Genomic DNA, 16,129 nt, shown 5'->3' with positions numbered 1-16,129 from the left:
CTAGACATGTTTCACTTGGACCTTGGCCAAAGAGCTCTGCCATTTTGAGCAGAACTGATCTTAGACCTTCGACTTGGAAATGTTCAGCAGTGGGTCGTTGTTGGACAGTCTGGTGGATGGTCTGCTAGCCGATCTGTGAACCACTAGGCTTTGTATTTCTGCCGAAATGGCAGTTAGAAAATAGGTCAAGGGGCTGGTCGCTCTCCCCTCATTTCCTCCGTTGGTTTTAGCCTTGATGATGCTATCTATGATGATGACTATGACCTGTCCAGCCAGAGGACCCAAGATGGCCTCAAGCTCCCTCTCTAACTCAAGGGGAGACTTGTGGCCGAGCGCAATATGCTCTATGGCATGGGAATACATCTTAGAAGTCGCCATGCTTAGCATCTCTTGGGCAAACTGTTGACTTGCTGAGATACTTCCAGTCAGCAGAACTAGAGTTCCCTGACTGACACTTCGCATTAGCTCAGCCCATCTGGAGTTGAGAAGGTTTATAACCAACTCGACAATACCCATCATAAACTTGCCGTCCGTTGACATTTTGCTAGGTCTGTATTTCTCCTGTCTACTCCGTTTGGGCGGCGGTACGATGTCACCCTGCGACTGGCCGCTCTGGACCATGTCGAAGACAGAGTCCTCAGAGATGCCAAACACAGATCTCAGTGGTGCTGAGTGTGGTCTGTGTCTCATCTCTCTATCGCCACCCTCAGGTGAGGAGACATATCGCTCATTGTCCTCACTCAGCAAAGAGGTCAAACACCTGCAGAATGCACAATAGAAATGAATAATACATGGTAACAAAATAAAAAAATATGATCCAAGAATTTGGGACACAAACTCAACCTTGTTATTGTTATTCAAAGGAAGCATTGTGAACCATCTCAAACCACACTCAGTCCAAACATTAACATTTAGAGTAAACTTTTTAGAGTGGTTGTGTAGTATCTAAGTAGTATTTCTCACTAAGTGGATCTGGAATGGATATTTGTACCTATAACAGGAAAGACCTGCAAAAAGAGGAGAAAATAGAGCTAGGTATCTGTGAGAGGAGGGGATAGGGCTAGGTACCTGTGAGAGGAGGGGATAGGGCTAGGTACCTGTGAGAGGAGGGGATAGGGCTAGGTACCTGTGAGAGGCATGGATAGGGCTAGGTACCTGTGAGAGGAGGGGATAGGGCTAGGTAGCTGTGAGAGGAGGGGAGAGGGGTAGGTACCTGTGAGAGGAGGGGATAGGGGTAGGTACCTGTGAGAGGAGGGGATAGGGCTAGGTACCTGTGAGAGGAGGGGAAAGGCGTGGGAGTGCGTGTGCTGCAGGCGGTTCTGGCGCTGGTGCACCTGCTGGGTCCTCCACTACAGCTGAATCTGACGCTGCGGCCAAGAGAGGTCACCTCTCCTGCCTCATTACTTCCTGATCCAGAAGAGCTTGGCGAATCAGAGAGCTCTATCTGCATGGTGAGGTCAAGGGCGGGAACAACCACAGTGGATGTAGACTCCATCACCCATGCTACAATATCCATGCACTTGGCACTAAACTCATGTCTGCTCATCTGCAATGTTAAAAGACCATCCAGAGTTAGTTTGTTAAAGGGGCTGCACTGATATAAAACGTAGAACCATTTACTCAAGCTAGTCAATTAAAGCAGTGGTTCAGGATTAAAGGTCCTGCAGGATTTCCACAAATGAATGTTTGGTCCATTTTACCAACATTAACTACTTTAGAGGTGACTATAACTCACCCCGGCACGCATATTCTCACTCAGCAGATTCCAATGGCTGAAAAGTAAATAAATGCAAGTACACAATGAACTACATGACATTACCTCTATTATCTTAGACTACGTTATGGATGGACATGACCTCTATTATTTTAGATTACGTTATGGATGGACATTACCTCTATTATTTTAGACTACGTTATGGATGGACATTACCTCTATTATCTTAGACTACGTTATGGATGGACATTACCTCTATTATTTTAGACTACGTTATGGATGGACATTACCTCTATTATCTTAGACTACGTTATGGATGGACATGACCTCTATTATTTTAGATTACGTTATGGATGGACATTACCTCTATTATCTTAGATTACGTTATGGATGGACATTACCTCTATTATCTTAGATTACGTTATGGATGGACATTACCTCTATTATCTTAGACTACGTTAAGGATGGACCTCTATGGTACTAGGCCACACCCAGACATCCCTGATTGGTTATTTGGTCCGTTGAGTCCTTTGTATTGGCCCGAGACTATGGGAGACTCTCAATCTCCTCACCTCCTCCTCAAAACCCATTGGATGAGAAGGTCAGAAGGGCGGGACCTCTGGCTTTCTCATCCAATGGGTTTTGAGAAGAGAGGACACGAGGAGTATGCAATTGAGATAGGGAACATATCTAGGGGATGCATGGGGAAGCCAAAGAGCAACTTACTCGTCCTTCATGTCCTGCACAAAGGTGTGTAGGTCTGGGTAGCTTCTCTTTCCCCTGCTGAGGGTGAGGCTGGTCTGGGAAGTTTCATCCTTATGGGTCACGGTAGTGAAGGTCACCACTGCAGCCTGATGGCGACAACAGAAAGCAGAGTTAGGCTGGAATTCAATTTTGCGTCATTAAAACACAAAATATCTCAATGAAATGTCATCCATGTAATAGAAAAATACATCATACCTCCTGTGACTGAGATGGGATGGCAACAGCCTCGTCCAACTCACTCTCTCCTTCAACCTCCTGTGACTGAGATGGGATGGCAACAGCCTTGTCCAACTCACTCTCTCCTTCAACCTCCTGTGACTGAGATGGGATGGCAACAGCCTCGTCCAACTCACTCTCTCCTTCAACCTCCTGCGACTGAGATGGGATGGCAACAGCCTCGTCCAACTCACCCTCTCCTTCAACCTCCTGCGACTGAGATGGGATGGCAACAGCCTCGTCCAACTCACTCTCTCCTTCAACCTCCTGCGACTGAGATGGGATGGCAACAGCCTCGTCCAACTCACTCTCTCCTTCAACCTCCTGTGACTGAGATGGGATGGCAACAGCCTCGTCCAACTCACTCTCTCCTTCAACCTCCTGTGACTGAGATGGGATGGCAACAGCCTCGTCCAAATCACTCTCTCCTTCAACCTCCTGCGACTGAGATGGGATGGCAACAGCCTCGTCCAACTCACTCTCTCCTTCAACCTCCTGTGACTGAGATGGGATGGCAACAGCCTCGTCCAACTCACTCTCTCCTTCAACCTCCTGTGACTGAGATGGGATGGCAACAGCCTCGTCCAAATCACTCTCTCCTTCAACCTCCTGCGACTGAGATGGGATGGCAACAGCCTCGTCCAACTCACTCTCTCCTTCAACCTCCTGTGACTGAGATGGGATGGCAACAGCCTCGTCCAACTCACTCTCTCCTTCAACCTCCTGTGACTGAGATGGGATGGCAACAGCCTCGTCCAACTCACTCTCCCCTTCAACCTCCTGTGACTGAGATGGGATGGCAACAGCCTCGTCCAACTCACTCTCTCCTTCAACCTCCTGCGACTGAGATGGGATGGCAACAGCCTCGTCCAACTCACCCTCTCCTTCAACCTCCTGCGACTGAGATGGGATGGCAACAGCCTCGTCCAACTCACTCTCTCCTTCAACCTCCTGCGACTGAGATGGGATGGCAACAGCCTCGTCCAACTCACCCTCTCCTTCAACCTCCTGCGACTGAGATGGGATGGCAACAGCCTCGTCCAACTCACTCTCTCCTTCAACCTCCTGCGACTGAGATGGGATGGCAACAGCCTCGTCCAACTCACCCTCTCCTTCAACCTCCTGCGACTGAGATGGGATGGCAACAGCCTCGTCCAAATCACTCTCTCCTTCAACCTCCTGTGACTGAGATGGGATGGCAACAGCCTCGTCCAAATCACTCTCTCCTTCAACCTCCTGTGACTGAGATGGGATGGCAACAGCCTCGTCCAACTCACTCTCTCCTTCAACCTCCTGTGACTGAGATGGGATGGCAACAGCCTCGTCCAAATCACTCTCTCCTTCAACCTCCTGCGACTGAGATGGGATGGCAACAGCCTCGTCCAACTCACTCTGTCCTTCAACCTCCTGCGACTGAGATGGGATGGCAACAGCCTCGTCCAACTCACCCTCTCCTTCAACCTCCTGCGACTGAGATGGGATGGCAACAGCCTCGTCCAACTCACTCTCTCCTTCAACCTCCTGCGACTGAGATGGGATGGCAACAGCCTCGTCCAAATCACTCTCTCCTTCAACCTCCTGCGACTGAGATGGGATGGCAACAGCCTCGTCCAACTCACTCTCTACTTCAACCTCCTGCGACCGAGATGGGATGGCAACAGCCTCGTCCAACTCACTCTCTCCTTCAACCTGCTGCGACCGAGATGGGATGGCAACAGCCTCGTCCAACTCACTCTCTCCTTCAACCTCCTGCGACCGAGATGGGATGGCAACAGCCTCGTCCAACTCACTCTCTCCTTCAACCTCCTGCGACTGAGATGGGATGGCAACAGCCTCGTCCAACTCACTCTCTCCTTCAACCTCCTGCGACTGAGATGGGATGGCAACAGCCTCGTCCAACTCACTCTCTCCTTCAACCTCCTGCGACTGAGATGGGATGGCAACAGCCTCGTCCAACTCACTCTCTCCTTCAACCTCCTGCGACTGAGATGGGATGGCAACAGCCTCGTCCAACTCACTATCTCCTTCATCGTCCTGCGACTCAGATGGGATGGCAACAGCCTCGTCCAACTCACTCTCTCCTTCAACCTCCTGCGACTGAGATGGGATGGCAACAGCCTCGTCCAACTCACTCTCTTCTTCAACCTCCTGTGACTGAGTTGGGGTATCTGTGTCTAGAACAGCCTCGTCCAACTTGGTCAGTCTCTCAGCCTCTCTGTGATCTTTATGGGATCTAGATAGAGAAAAGGAATCTCTCTTAGGTCACTGCTATAATGTGAGTGTGAGGATGTGTAATTATAGAATTAGAATCACAGAATTAGAATGAATCATTCTAGAATTAGAATAGAATCACTCAAATTCTATGGCTCCAATACTCTTGAGATGACTCGGCCTATCCAGAGCCAAATATTTAGAGAATTCTGCCAACTTTTAAAAGGACTCCATGTTAGCGCCTTGGAGCCTTTCATTTATCCTTTCATTATAAGTAAATTCTAATTATAGATGTTCAGTTACATAGCATTGTTTAAAATGTCAACATTGCCCATGGGGAGCAAGCTGTAATATGGATATCTACTGTGTCATGTAATGTATACATAAACTCAGCAAAAAAAGAAAACGTCCCTTTTTCAGGATCTTTCAAAGATAATTCGTAAAAATCCAAATATCTTCACAGATCTTCATTGTAAAGGGTTTAAACACTGTTTCCCATGCTAGTCCCCTGTAGCTCAGTTGGTAGAGCATGGCGCTTGCAACGCCAGGGTTGTGGGTTTGTTTCCCACGGGGGGCCAGTATGAAAATGTATGCACTCACTAACTGTAAGTCGCTCTGGATAAGAGTGTCTGCTAAATGACTAAAATGTAAAATGTTGTTCAATGAACCATAAACAATTAATGAACATGCACCTGTGCAACGGTCATTAAGACACTAACAGCTTACAGACGGTAGTTATGAAAACGTAGGACCCTAAAGAGGCCTTTCTACTGACTCTGAAAAACACCAAAAGAAAAATGCCCAGGGTCCCTGCTCATCTGCGTGAACGTGCCTTAGGCATGCTGCAAGGAGGCATGAGGACTGCAGATGTGGCCAGGGCAATAAATTGCAATGTCCGTACTGTGAGACGCCTAAGACAGAGCTACAGGGAGACAGGACGGACAGCTGATCATCCTCGCAGTGGCAGACCACGTGTAACAACATCTGCACAGGATCGGAACATCCTGCGGGACAGGTACAGGATGGCAACAACAACTGCCCGAGTTACACCAGGAACGCACAATCCCTCCATCAGTGCTCAGACTGTCCGTAATAGGCTGAGAGAGGCTGGACTGAGGGCTTGTAGGCCTGTTGTAAGGCAAGTCCTCACCAGACATCACCGGCAACAACGTCGCCTATGGGCACAAACACACCGTCGCTGGACCAGACAGGACTGGCAAAAAAGTGCTCTTCACTGACGAGTCGCGGTTTTGTCTCACCAGGGGTGATGGTCGGATTCGTGTTTATCGTCGAAGGAATGAGCGATACACCAAGGCCTGTACTCTGGAGCGGGATCGATTTGGAGGTGGATGGTCCGTCATGGTCTTGGGCGGTGTGTCACAGCATCATCGGACTACGCTTGTTGTCATTGCAGGAAATCTCAACGCTGTGCGTTACAGGGAAGACATCCTCCTCCCTCATGTGGTACCCTTAATGCAGGCTCATCCTGACATGACCCTCCAGCATGACAATGCCACCAGCCATACTGCTCGTTCTGTGCGTGATTTCCTGCAAGACAGGAATGTCATTGTTCTGCCATGAAGAGCCTGGATCTGTTGGATCGGAGGGTGAGGGCTAGGATTTAGCCATTCCCCCCAGAAATGTCTGGGAACTTGCAGGTGCCTTGGTGGACGAGGGGGTAACATATCACAGCAAGAACTGGCAAATCTGGTGCAGTCCATGAGGAGGAGATGCACTGCAGTACTTAATGCAGCTGGTGGCCACACCAGATACTGTTACTTTAGATTTTGACCCCCCCCTTTGTTCTGTTAGTCACACGTCTGTGGAACTTGTTCAGTTTATGTCTCAGTTGTTGAATCTTGTTATGTTCATACAAATATTTACATTACATTTTTACATTTTAGTCATTTAGCAGACGCTCTTATCCAGAGCGACTTACAGTTAGTGAGTGCATACATTCTTTAATTTTTTTATTTTATTTTAATTCTTTTTTTATATATATATATATATTTTTTTCATACTGCCACCCCCGTGGGAATCGAACCCACAACCCTGGCGTTGCAAACGCCATGCTCTACCAACTGAGCTACATCCCTGCCGGCCATTCCCTCCCCTACCCTGGACGACGCTGTGCCAATTGTACGCCGCCGCATGGGTCTCCCGGTCGCGGCCGGCTACGACAGAGCCTGGATTCGAACCAGGATCTCTAGTGGCACAGCTAGCATTGCGATGCAGTGCCTTAGACCACTGCGCCACTCGGGAGATGCGTTATTTACACGTTAAGTTTGCTGAAAATAAACGCAGTTGACAGTGAGAGGACGTTTCATTTTTTGCTGAGTTTATATCTCAATGTCCCAACTCTCTAAATACATGGCTCTGGGCCTACCTCTCCATAGGCGGTGACCTTTGACCTACTACTGAATCTGTATCTGTAGGCCTATGTGATCCTGTAACCAGTCACAAATGTGTCATTAGTGTAAATCACTTACCTGACTTCCTTCATAACATCAGCTTCATTGATGGGGTCATCCAGGTCTATGAGGGTGAGGTCATTCCCACTGACCTCTGACCTCTGAAAGACAGCACAAAGTCATGTTTAGATGTCACCTACTGTGTCGCCTTTTGCCGTGTTCAAAACAACTGGGAAATCTCTGACTTCCGACTTCAGTGCGTTCAAGACAACTGGGAAATAGGAGAAAAAAAACAAGCTCCGACTGGGAAAAATCGTTTTGAACAGTCATCCAACTCGGAATTCCAAGTCGGAAGCAGCGCGGCTTGGCGGGTCATGTTTTGGAGGACGCCTGACTCAACCTTCACCTCTCCCGAGCCCGCTGGGGAGTTGCAGCGATGAGACAAGATCGTAACAAGATCGTAACTACCAATTGGATATCACGAAAAATTGGGGAGAAAAGGGGATAAAATTACCACCACAAAATGTAAAAAGGAATTCCAAGTCGGAAACTCTGGCATCTTTCTAGAGCTCCGACTTTCCGACCTGAAGATCACGGACGTCATGATTTGACCTAGTTATTTTTTTTCGAGTTCCCAGTTGCCTTGAGAGCACCATTAACCCAACTCTCATTGTCACATCATAATGCATCATATTCAGAGAAATAGAATCACCAGAACATCATATCAGGTGTGCAGTTCAGTTTACCAGTCAAATTGCCAAGGTCAGAGGCTCTATCCTTTCTAGTGATTCTATTTCTATGGTCACATAATAATGCATCATATCTATGCTTGTGTCCGAAATAGCACCCTAGTTCCAATATAGTGCACTTCTTTTGGCTGGAGCCCTATAGAGTCCCACAGTATGAGTCATAATACCCATAAAACCTAGTGGTCTGGCAGCCTCTGGAACTGCCGTTCTGCAGCCAACAAGGCAGAGTTAATCTCAGCCTATGCTACCCTCCAGTCCCTCGACTTCTTGGCGCTGACGGAAACATGGATTACCACAGAAAACACTGCTACTCCTACTGCTCTTTCCTCGTCTAACCATGTGTTCTCGCATACCCCGAGAGCATCTGGTCGGCGCGGCGGTGGCACAGGAATCCTCATCTCTCCAAAGTGGACATTCTCTCTTTTTCCCCTGACCCATCTGTCTATCTCCTCATTTGAATTCCATGCTGTCACAGTCACTAGCCCATTCAAGCTTAACATCCTTGTCATTTATCGCCCTCCAGGTTCCCTTGGAGAGTTCATCAATGAGCTTGACGCCTTGATAAGTTCCTTTCCTGAGGATGGCTCACCCCTCACAGTTCTGGGTGACTTTAACCTCCCTACGTCTCTGCCTTTGACTCATTTCTCTCTGCCTCCTTCTTTCCACTCCTTTCCTCTTTTGACCTCACCCTCTCACCGTCCCCCCCTACTCACAAGGCAGGCAATACGCTTGACCTCATCTTTACTAGATGCTGTTCTTCTACTAATCTCACTGCAACTCCCCTCCAAGTCTCCGACCACTACTTTGTATCCTTTTCTCTCTCGCTCTCCTCCAACACTACTCACTCTGCCCCTACTCAGAGGGTAATGTGCCATCACAACCTTCGCTCTCTCTCTCCCGCTACTCTCTCCTCTTCCATCCTATCATCTCTTCCCTCTGCTAAATCCTTCTCCCTCCGATCTCCTGATTCTGCCTCCTCAACCCTCCTCTCCTCCCTTTCTGCAAATTTTGACTCTCTATGTCCCCTATCCTCCCGGCCGGCTCGGTCCTCACCTCCTGCTCCGTGGCTTGACGACTCATTGCGAGCTCACAGAAGAGGGCTCCGGGCAGCCGAGCGGAAATGGAGGAAAACTAGACTCCCTGCGGACCTGTCATCTTTTCACTCCCTCCTCTCTACATTCTCTTCCTCTGTTTCCGCTGCTAAAGCCACTTTCTACCACTCTAAATTTCAAGCCTATGCCTCTAACCCTAGGAAGCTCTTTGCCACCTTCTCCTCCCTGCTGAATCCTCCTCCCCCTCCCTCCTCCCTCTCTGTGGATGACTTCGTCAACCATTTTGAAAAGAAGGTTGACGACATCCGATCCTCATTTATTAAGTGAAATGACACCGCTGGTCCTGTCCTGCTCACACTGCCCTACCCTATGCTTTGACTTTTTTCTCCCCTCTCTCTCCAGATGAAATCTTGCGACTTGTGACGGCCGGCCGCCCAACAACCTGCCCGCTTGACCCTATCCCCTCCTCTCTTCTCCAGACCATTTCCGGAGACCTTCTCCCTTACCTCACCTCGCTCATCAACTCATCCTTGACCGCTGGCCATGTCCCTTCCGTCTTCAAGAGAGCGAGAGTTGCACCCCTCCTCAAAAAACCTACACTCGATCCCTCCGATGTCAACAACTTCAGACAAATAAGTATCCCTTCTTTCTTTTCTCTCCAAATCTCTTGAGCGTGCCGTCTCTAGCCAACTCTCCTGCTATCACTCTCAGAATGACCTTCTTGATCCAAACCAGTCAGGTTTCAAGACTGGTCATTCAACTGAGACTGCTCTTCTCTGTGTCATGGAGGCTCTCCGCACTGCTAAAGCTAACTCTCTCTCCTCTGCTCTTATCCTTCTAGACCTATCCGCTGCCTTTGATACTGTGAACCATCAGATCCTCCTCTCCACCCTCTCCGAGTTGGGCATCTCCGGCGCTGCTCACTCTTGGATTGCGTCCTACCTGACAGGTCGCTCCTACCAGGTAGCGTGGCGAGAATCTGTCTCCGCACCATGTGCTCTCACCACTGGTGTCCCCCAGGGCTCAGTACTAGGCCCTCTCCTATTCTCTCTATACACCAAGTCACTTGGCTCTGTCATATCCTCACATGGTCTCTCCTATCATTGCTACGCAGACGACACACAATTAATTTTCTCCTTTCCCCCTTCTGATAACCAGGTGGCGAATCGCATCTCTGCATGTCTGGCAGACATATCAGTGTGGATGTCGGATCACCACCTCAAGCTGAACCTCTGCAAGACGGAGCTGCTCTTCATCCCTGGGAAGGACTGCCCGTTCCATGATCTCGCCATCACGGTTGACAACTCCATTGTGTCCTCCTCCCAGAGTGCAAAGAGCCTTGGCGTGACCCTGGACAACACCCTGTCATTCTCTGCTAACATCAAAACGGTGACCCGATCCTGCAGGTTCATGCTCTACAACATTTGCAGAGTACGACCCTACCTTACACAGAAAGCGGCACAGTTCCTAATCCAGGCACATGTCATCTCCCATCTTGATTACTGCAACTCGCTGTTGGCTGGGCTCCCTGCCTGTGCCATTAAACCCCTACAACTTATCCAGAACGCCGCAGCCCGTCTAGTGTTCCACCTTCCCAAGTTCTCTCATGTCGCCCCGCTCAGTTGAGGCTCGCATCTACTACAAGACCATGGTGCTTGCCTACGGAGCTGTGAGGGGAACGGCACCTCCTTACCTTCAGGCTCTGGCACCCCAATGGTGGAACAAGCTCCCCCACGACGCCAGGACAGCAGAGTCACTGACCACCTTCCGGAGACACTTGAAACCCTACCTCTTTAAGGAATACCTGGAATAGTATAAAGTAATCCTTCTACCCCCCCCCCCCCCCCCCCCCCATAAAAAATTAAAGAAGAAAAATAAGTGGTTGTCCCACTGGCTATCATAAGTTGAATGCACCAATTGTTGAATGCACCATTGTAAGTCGCTCTGGATAAGAGCGTCTGCTAAATGATATAAATGTAAAATGTAAATATACTGATAAAAGTCAACTTGTCCAAGAGAGATTTACATGGTTACAAAAACGTCACGCCAGGGTAAGCCTACACGAAATAAAGCCCTTATTTTATGTGTTTCTAAAATCGCCTATGGGAAAATGAATGGTGGAAAAACGATTGGAACCATGTCCCTGTTTGACCGCTAGGTTTTATGGGTATTATCACACCTCCACTGTGGGACTCTATAGAGGGGTTGGTTGTTAAGCAACAAAACTGGCATGCAACTATGGGGCAAAATAGACAGGGTTTGACTTAGACTGTTGACAACATGTAAACTATATTTAGTCTCTAAATGTTTAATGCAAACATAAATACATTTGAACAATGAACTCGTCTCAAATACATTGTTACAGTTGTTGTTGGTTAGCTAGGTAGCGAATTTGAGTCATTGCATAGACATGATATCAGTCAAAACACCTCAAAACAAGACATGGTATCAATAACACCATACAACAAGCTGAAACATGCCACAGAGCTACGATTCCCCACATGGCAGCTTGTTGTTAGCTGAGGTCAGAATCATAACAAGATACACGACTTCCGGCCATCGATGCGCGAGCATCATTTTCGTGACGTCAGCCAACCCTTCTATGGCTCCTGGTCAAAAGTAGTACACTAGCCTACATAGGGAATAGGGTGCCATTTTGGACGAATTTATGAAGGTGCTGTCATAACCTTTGACCCCCATTTGACCCTACTGTACCTTTAGCCAACTCTCATGACTCCCCGGCCATAGACTTTCTAGTTTGATATTACAGCATGAATAGCACACTATTTCATTTGTTAAACAATATTTAATCCACAGTAATTCATATAATTGAAGATTTAAAAATAAATAACATGCCTACCTTGAACTCTTTATTCTCCATCTCCTTGCAAAATCAGCACATTTCCTTGCCAAAATGAACGCGCATCCAGAGCGAAAACAAACGCAATCCTCCAGCACTAGGGAGGTTTAGACTGAACTGCTCCAGCGGTTTTTCATCAGTTTCAACGTTTATCAGTGATGACGTAACAATGACCTGTACAGATTTGACGCACTTTCGATCTCGTGCTGATGCAACACTCTGTGTTGTTGAAAGCTCATGTATGGAAATCCTGCGAGTTGTAAACAAATGTAGGCTATTGTTGCCCTTAAAACTGTAATGTTGAGGACGCCATGAAAAATAAAATACATAACCCACACCGTTAGGCCAAGGTACATGCAATATTCATCACTTTGCCAATAGACTTCTTGTTCCTTGTTGTATGTAGCCTTTCTTTTGGGATTAGCACCACTGTCACCTAGAAATTGATACTGCAGTTGTCACATACAACAGATAACTCATTTCTTTATTTTATTACTCATAAAATATACAGCAATCTTCAGATACTGAAAGAATTCATGGGAGTTTCGAATTCAGTCACTATTTCATATGTACATGCTAGTTTCATCCTTTTAAATAAAAAAAAAAGGACACGAAAAAAACTGTGAACCTCCTGTTCCTGATTTGACGAACATAGCATATGTATTGTACATATTTCCAGTTAAAATGATTTTCAAAAAGATACAAAAACGGGGGTTTGAACAAGCAATCACATAAAATGATTGAGTGGTTTCATTTTTTTGAAGAAGTTAAGCAAGCAAAACCTGTCAAAATACATTGATTATAAGACCAAGACAAATAATATAGATTTTTTTTTTTTCAACAGAAGAAAATCTAAATGCTGCTGTCCTACCATTGGTTTACAGTGTTTCTCCTCTCCAAGGGAGGCATGTTTTCCCCCTCGTATGCCTCGGAATAGTATCAGTGCTTTTCACAAACGTTGTAGTACTTAGTGTGCATCATTGTTTTCGCTCATACAGCTGCCCCTACTCTCCTAACCTCCCCCCAGTAACTAAAGAAGGCACAAAATGATGACATAAATATCACAAGAAAGTAAATTATTCATTCATGTATTCTTTCTAAAATATTTTCTAGAGCGCAAAGGACAGGTAGGTTTAATAACACAAATGTAAATAGTCCTGTCATACAAATGCAAAACTTTACGTCCTAAATGGCACCCTATTCTTTATAGAATACACTACTTTTGACCAGAACCCTATGGGCCCTGGTCTTAAGTAGTGTACTATAAAGGGAATAGGGTGCCATTGGGGATGGAAATTCTTTGAAATTACTCATGAGAGCAAATACTACGATTTTTTGGTTCCCACAGAGGGTCAGGAGCTTAAGACATGAATGATGTTATTAAAATGTTTGTTCATAAAAAATAAATGATTTCCCCTCCTCCCACATGGATTACAGACAAGAGGCTAGGTGCGTTCTGACTGTCTTCGTGTGCGGATAAACATGACCATCACTCTCATAAAACTTAAATGAAACATCACTCCTTATGTTTTTTCTCAGCCCAAAACGCTCAATCCCATTTCTACTGTCAAAACAGGTTTTGAAAAGGCTTCTTCCACATCTTTTGGTCCATGTCTGTTTTTCACTCAGTGAAGTGCTACTATCCCCTTGGACTACAGGTTATTGCCGTCATAAGGTGTCCGTCTGTCTGTTGGCTGGACAGTTTCTACCGTTTAGGACCTTTGTGGGTAAAGGTAAAGGTGGGGTATAGCAGCAGCAGTTCCTCTGAAGTCCAGTATCTGCTGGAAGGACACCTGGTGGTACGAGAGGATGAGTGTGGCCAGCCAGCCTGTTGTGCCTCCCCCTCTCCCTCCCTCCCTCCCTCCATTTCTCTCTCTCCATCTGCAGGACTCTTAAGGCTCCTGTGCGGACTGTCTCGGCTCGTGCCCTCCCAAAGCTGGCTATGGTGATTTAAGACACGGTGTGTATGTGTGGATTTGTTTGTGGCCTCTGCCCCACTTCACTGTCCATCCGCCTGCCCTTGGCTCCCCTCCTGGGCAGCGACCACCCCCCCCCTCAGTATGTCTCTGAGTCTGAGTCGTTGAGTTCCTCATCCTTGTAGAAGCCTCCATCGTGGTCGCGGTGGCCGATGTTGTTGAAGCTGCAGTAGGAGCTGTGCTCGCTGCGCAGCACGGGCAGGCTGTCGAAGGTCACACTCTTGGAGGGGCTGGTGGTGTAGTGGTTAATGGCACTGAAGGACAGGCTGGGCGCCGGGTTGCAGGGGGACACGGGCATCATGGTGGCCAGGATCAGCGCCAGGCAGTCCGCCACGTCTTTGTTGGGGGCGCAGGCCAAGGCAGGCGTGTAACCTGAGGGGTTCAAACAGAACAGCAGAGGGTCACTTCAGGAGCATCACCGTTTACTATAACACTTTTGGTGAAAAACATGAAATAACAGCAGGCTAGGAGATACAAAGTTAAGACAATAACCAAGCAGTGGACTAGAGAGAAACAATTGTGGACACATTGAGAAGAGAAGTACAGAAGAAAACGGTGTTAGCGTTATGGATCTTACCATTCTCATCGACTGCGAGCACGCTAGCACCCTTCACTAGTAGCTCCTGAACCACCACCGTCAGACCATTTCTGGCTGCAACGTGTAACGGCCTGAGGAGAAAGTACCGTCAGATTAGCCAGCAGCAAATGAGGATACCTCCCAAATGCCAGACTATTCCCTATATAGTGCACTTCTTCTAATTCTTCTGGCCCAATTAATACAGCTGAACCATACGTACGTCTGTAAGGCTGCGTTAGTCGAGTTGATGAGGTTCCTGTCTGTAATCTTCTCCAATATCAACAAAGCACTGGTTTCATGCCCCTTTAAAAACCAGAGTCAAACATGTCAGACCAAAATTTCAACCAGAGAGAGCCAACTGTTCAGATGAACGTCATCTTCATGTGGGGATGCTCACCTTACTGCAGGCCAGATGAAGAGCAGTGTTCTTGACTGCATCCTGCAGGGTGAGCTCTGCTTTGGCACTGCTCACCAACAGCTCTGACACAGACAGAGAAACATAAAGAAACTCAATTAGGAAATGAAGCGACTTATTAAAATGTAAAACAGACATGTTGAACTTAAGCCGGCTGGGCGAGGCAAAGCGGAGGAGAGGGGGCTGCGTACCGACAGCGTTGGTTTGTCCGTTCTCAGCAGCCATCATGAGGGAGGTCTTCCCGGAGGCATCGGGGGAGTTGACCTGGGCGTTGTGGCCTAGCAGCAGCTGAAGACACTCCACGTGGTCCGTGAAAGCCGCCGCATGCAGGGGGGTCCTGGAGAGAGAGGAAACTTATTTCACGGATATCATGTAGGACTGTTATAAACAAGTTTGTTCAATTAACCCTGTTTATACCATAGAAATATAAAATCACTAATAGATGTATTAAAAGTAATCTACAATCCCTCATCCAACCCCAGAGGTCATTTTATTCCCAAGACAACATTATTCTCCAGAAGAAAAGGACTTTGTCATGTGCTGTAGTTACCGGTTCTTGGTGTCAGTGGCGTTGACAATGGCCGGCCCCAGAGTGTCAATCAGCATCTCTGCAGCCCCCTCGTTGTCATTGATCACAGCACAGTGGAGGGGGCTGAACGAGTTGCCCTCGGTGACATATGCTATGACAAAGTCCTGTTTCAGTGTAAGGTCCTCCACTGAGAGTCATAACCCCTAATTCTGTTGTAGTCTTGTTCATTCCCCCACATGGCTCCGTCCACACCAATCGAATGCTTTTCAAGCCACAAGAGGGAGTGAATGAGTGTACACTTCATGGAGGAGAGAACAGAGCTACAGTCCAGTTAGTCAGTACGTACCGTTGTATGTAGGGGTGTAACGATCCATCTACTACATCGATGTATCGATTTATATTCCTATGATCCAACTACATCGATCTGTGCTCGGTGAGTTGGCCTTTTGGACAACATATATCACTCTAACATCGTTTTAAAATGTAATAAATCGATTGTATCGATACTAGGAAATAACCCATTGGATTTAAGCACGTCAGACTTTATATGGATGTTTTTTCTTAGCACTTTTAATGATAAAGGCTTTAAACATTACTCGATTCAGTCTGCCTATCCGTGACGTCATCGCCCCACGCCAGCAGCAGCGCAAAGGC

The 16,129-nt window shown here is 47.4% G+C and overlaps 1 protein-coding gene and 1 long non-coding RNA gene across 2 annotated transcripts in view; both read right to left on the bottom strand.

Moving 5' to 3' along the window:
- Positions 1–4,898: 4,898 nt before the first annotated feature.
- Positions 4,899–12,055, bottom strand: LOC311118033. The gene is made up of 3 exons (XR_014611745.1): positions 11,979–12,055; positions 7,396–7,478; positions 4,899–4,928 (listed from the first exon to the last, which is right to left on the bottom strand). It is a non-coding gene; the product is annotated as an uncharacterized lncRNA (long non-coding RNA).
- A 1,752-nt stretch (positions 12,056–13,807) lies between these two features.
- The window catches only part of LOC311118032 (uncharacterized protein), a gene marked incomplete at its 5' end in the record, with an annotated part of 53,997 nt that continues 51,675 nt past the window's right edge, over positions 13,808–16,129 (bottom strand). The window contains 6 exons of the mRNA XM_084192914.1: positions 13,808–14,326; positions 14,532–14,623; positions 14,752–14,834; positions 14,929–15,011; positions 15,138–15,283; positions 15,497–15,662. Of these exons, the coding sequence (XP_084049040.1) occupies positions 14,034–14,326; positions 14,532–14,623; positions 14,752–14,834; positions 14,929–15,011; positions 15,138–15,283; positions 15,497–15,662 (863 nt within the window). The 3' untranslated portion in view covers positions 13,808–14,033. The remainder of the gene's footprint in view (positions 14,327–14,531; positions 14,624–14,751; positions 14,835–14,928; positions 15,012–15,137; positions 15,284–15,496; positions 15,663–16,129) is intronic.

Source organism: Coregonus lavaretus, assembly GCF_964263955.1.
Source record: "Coregonus lavaretus genome assembly, contig: HAP1_SCAFFOLD_911, whole genome shotgun sequence".
Lineage (NCBI taxonomy): Eukaryota > Metazoa > Chordata > Actinopteri > Salmoniformes > Salmonidae > Coregonus > Coregonus lavaretus.
Note: the sequence above shows the minus strand (reverse complement) of the source record. Positions and strands in the feature narration are given on the sequence as shown.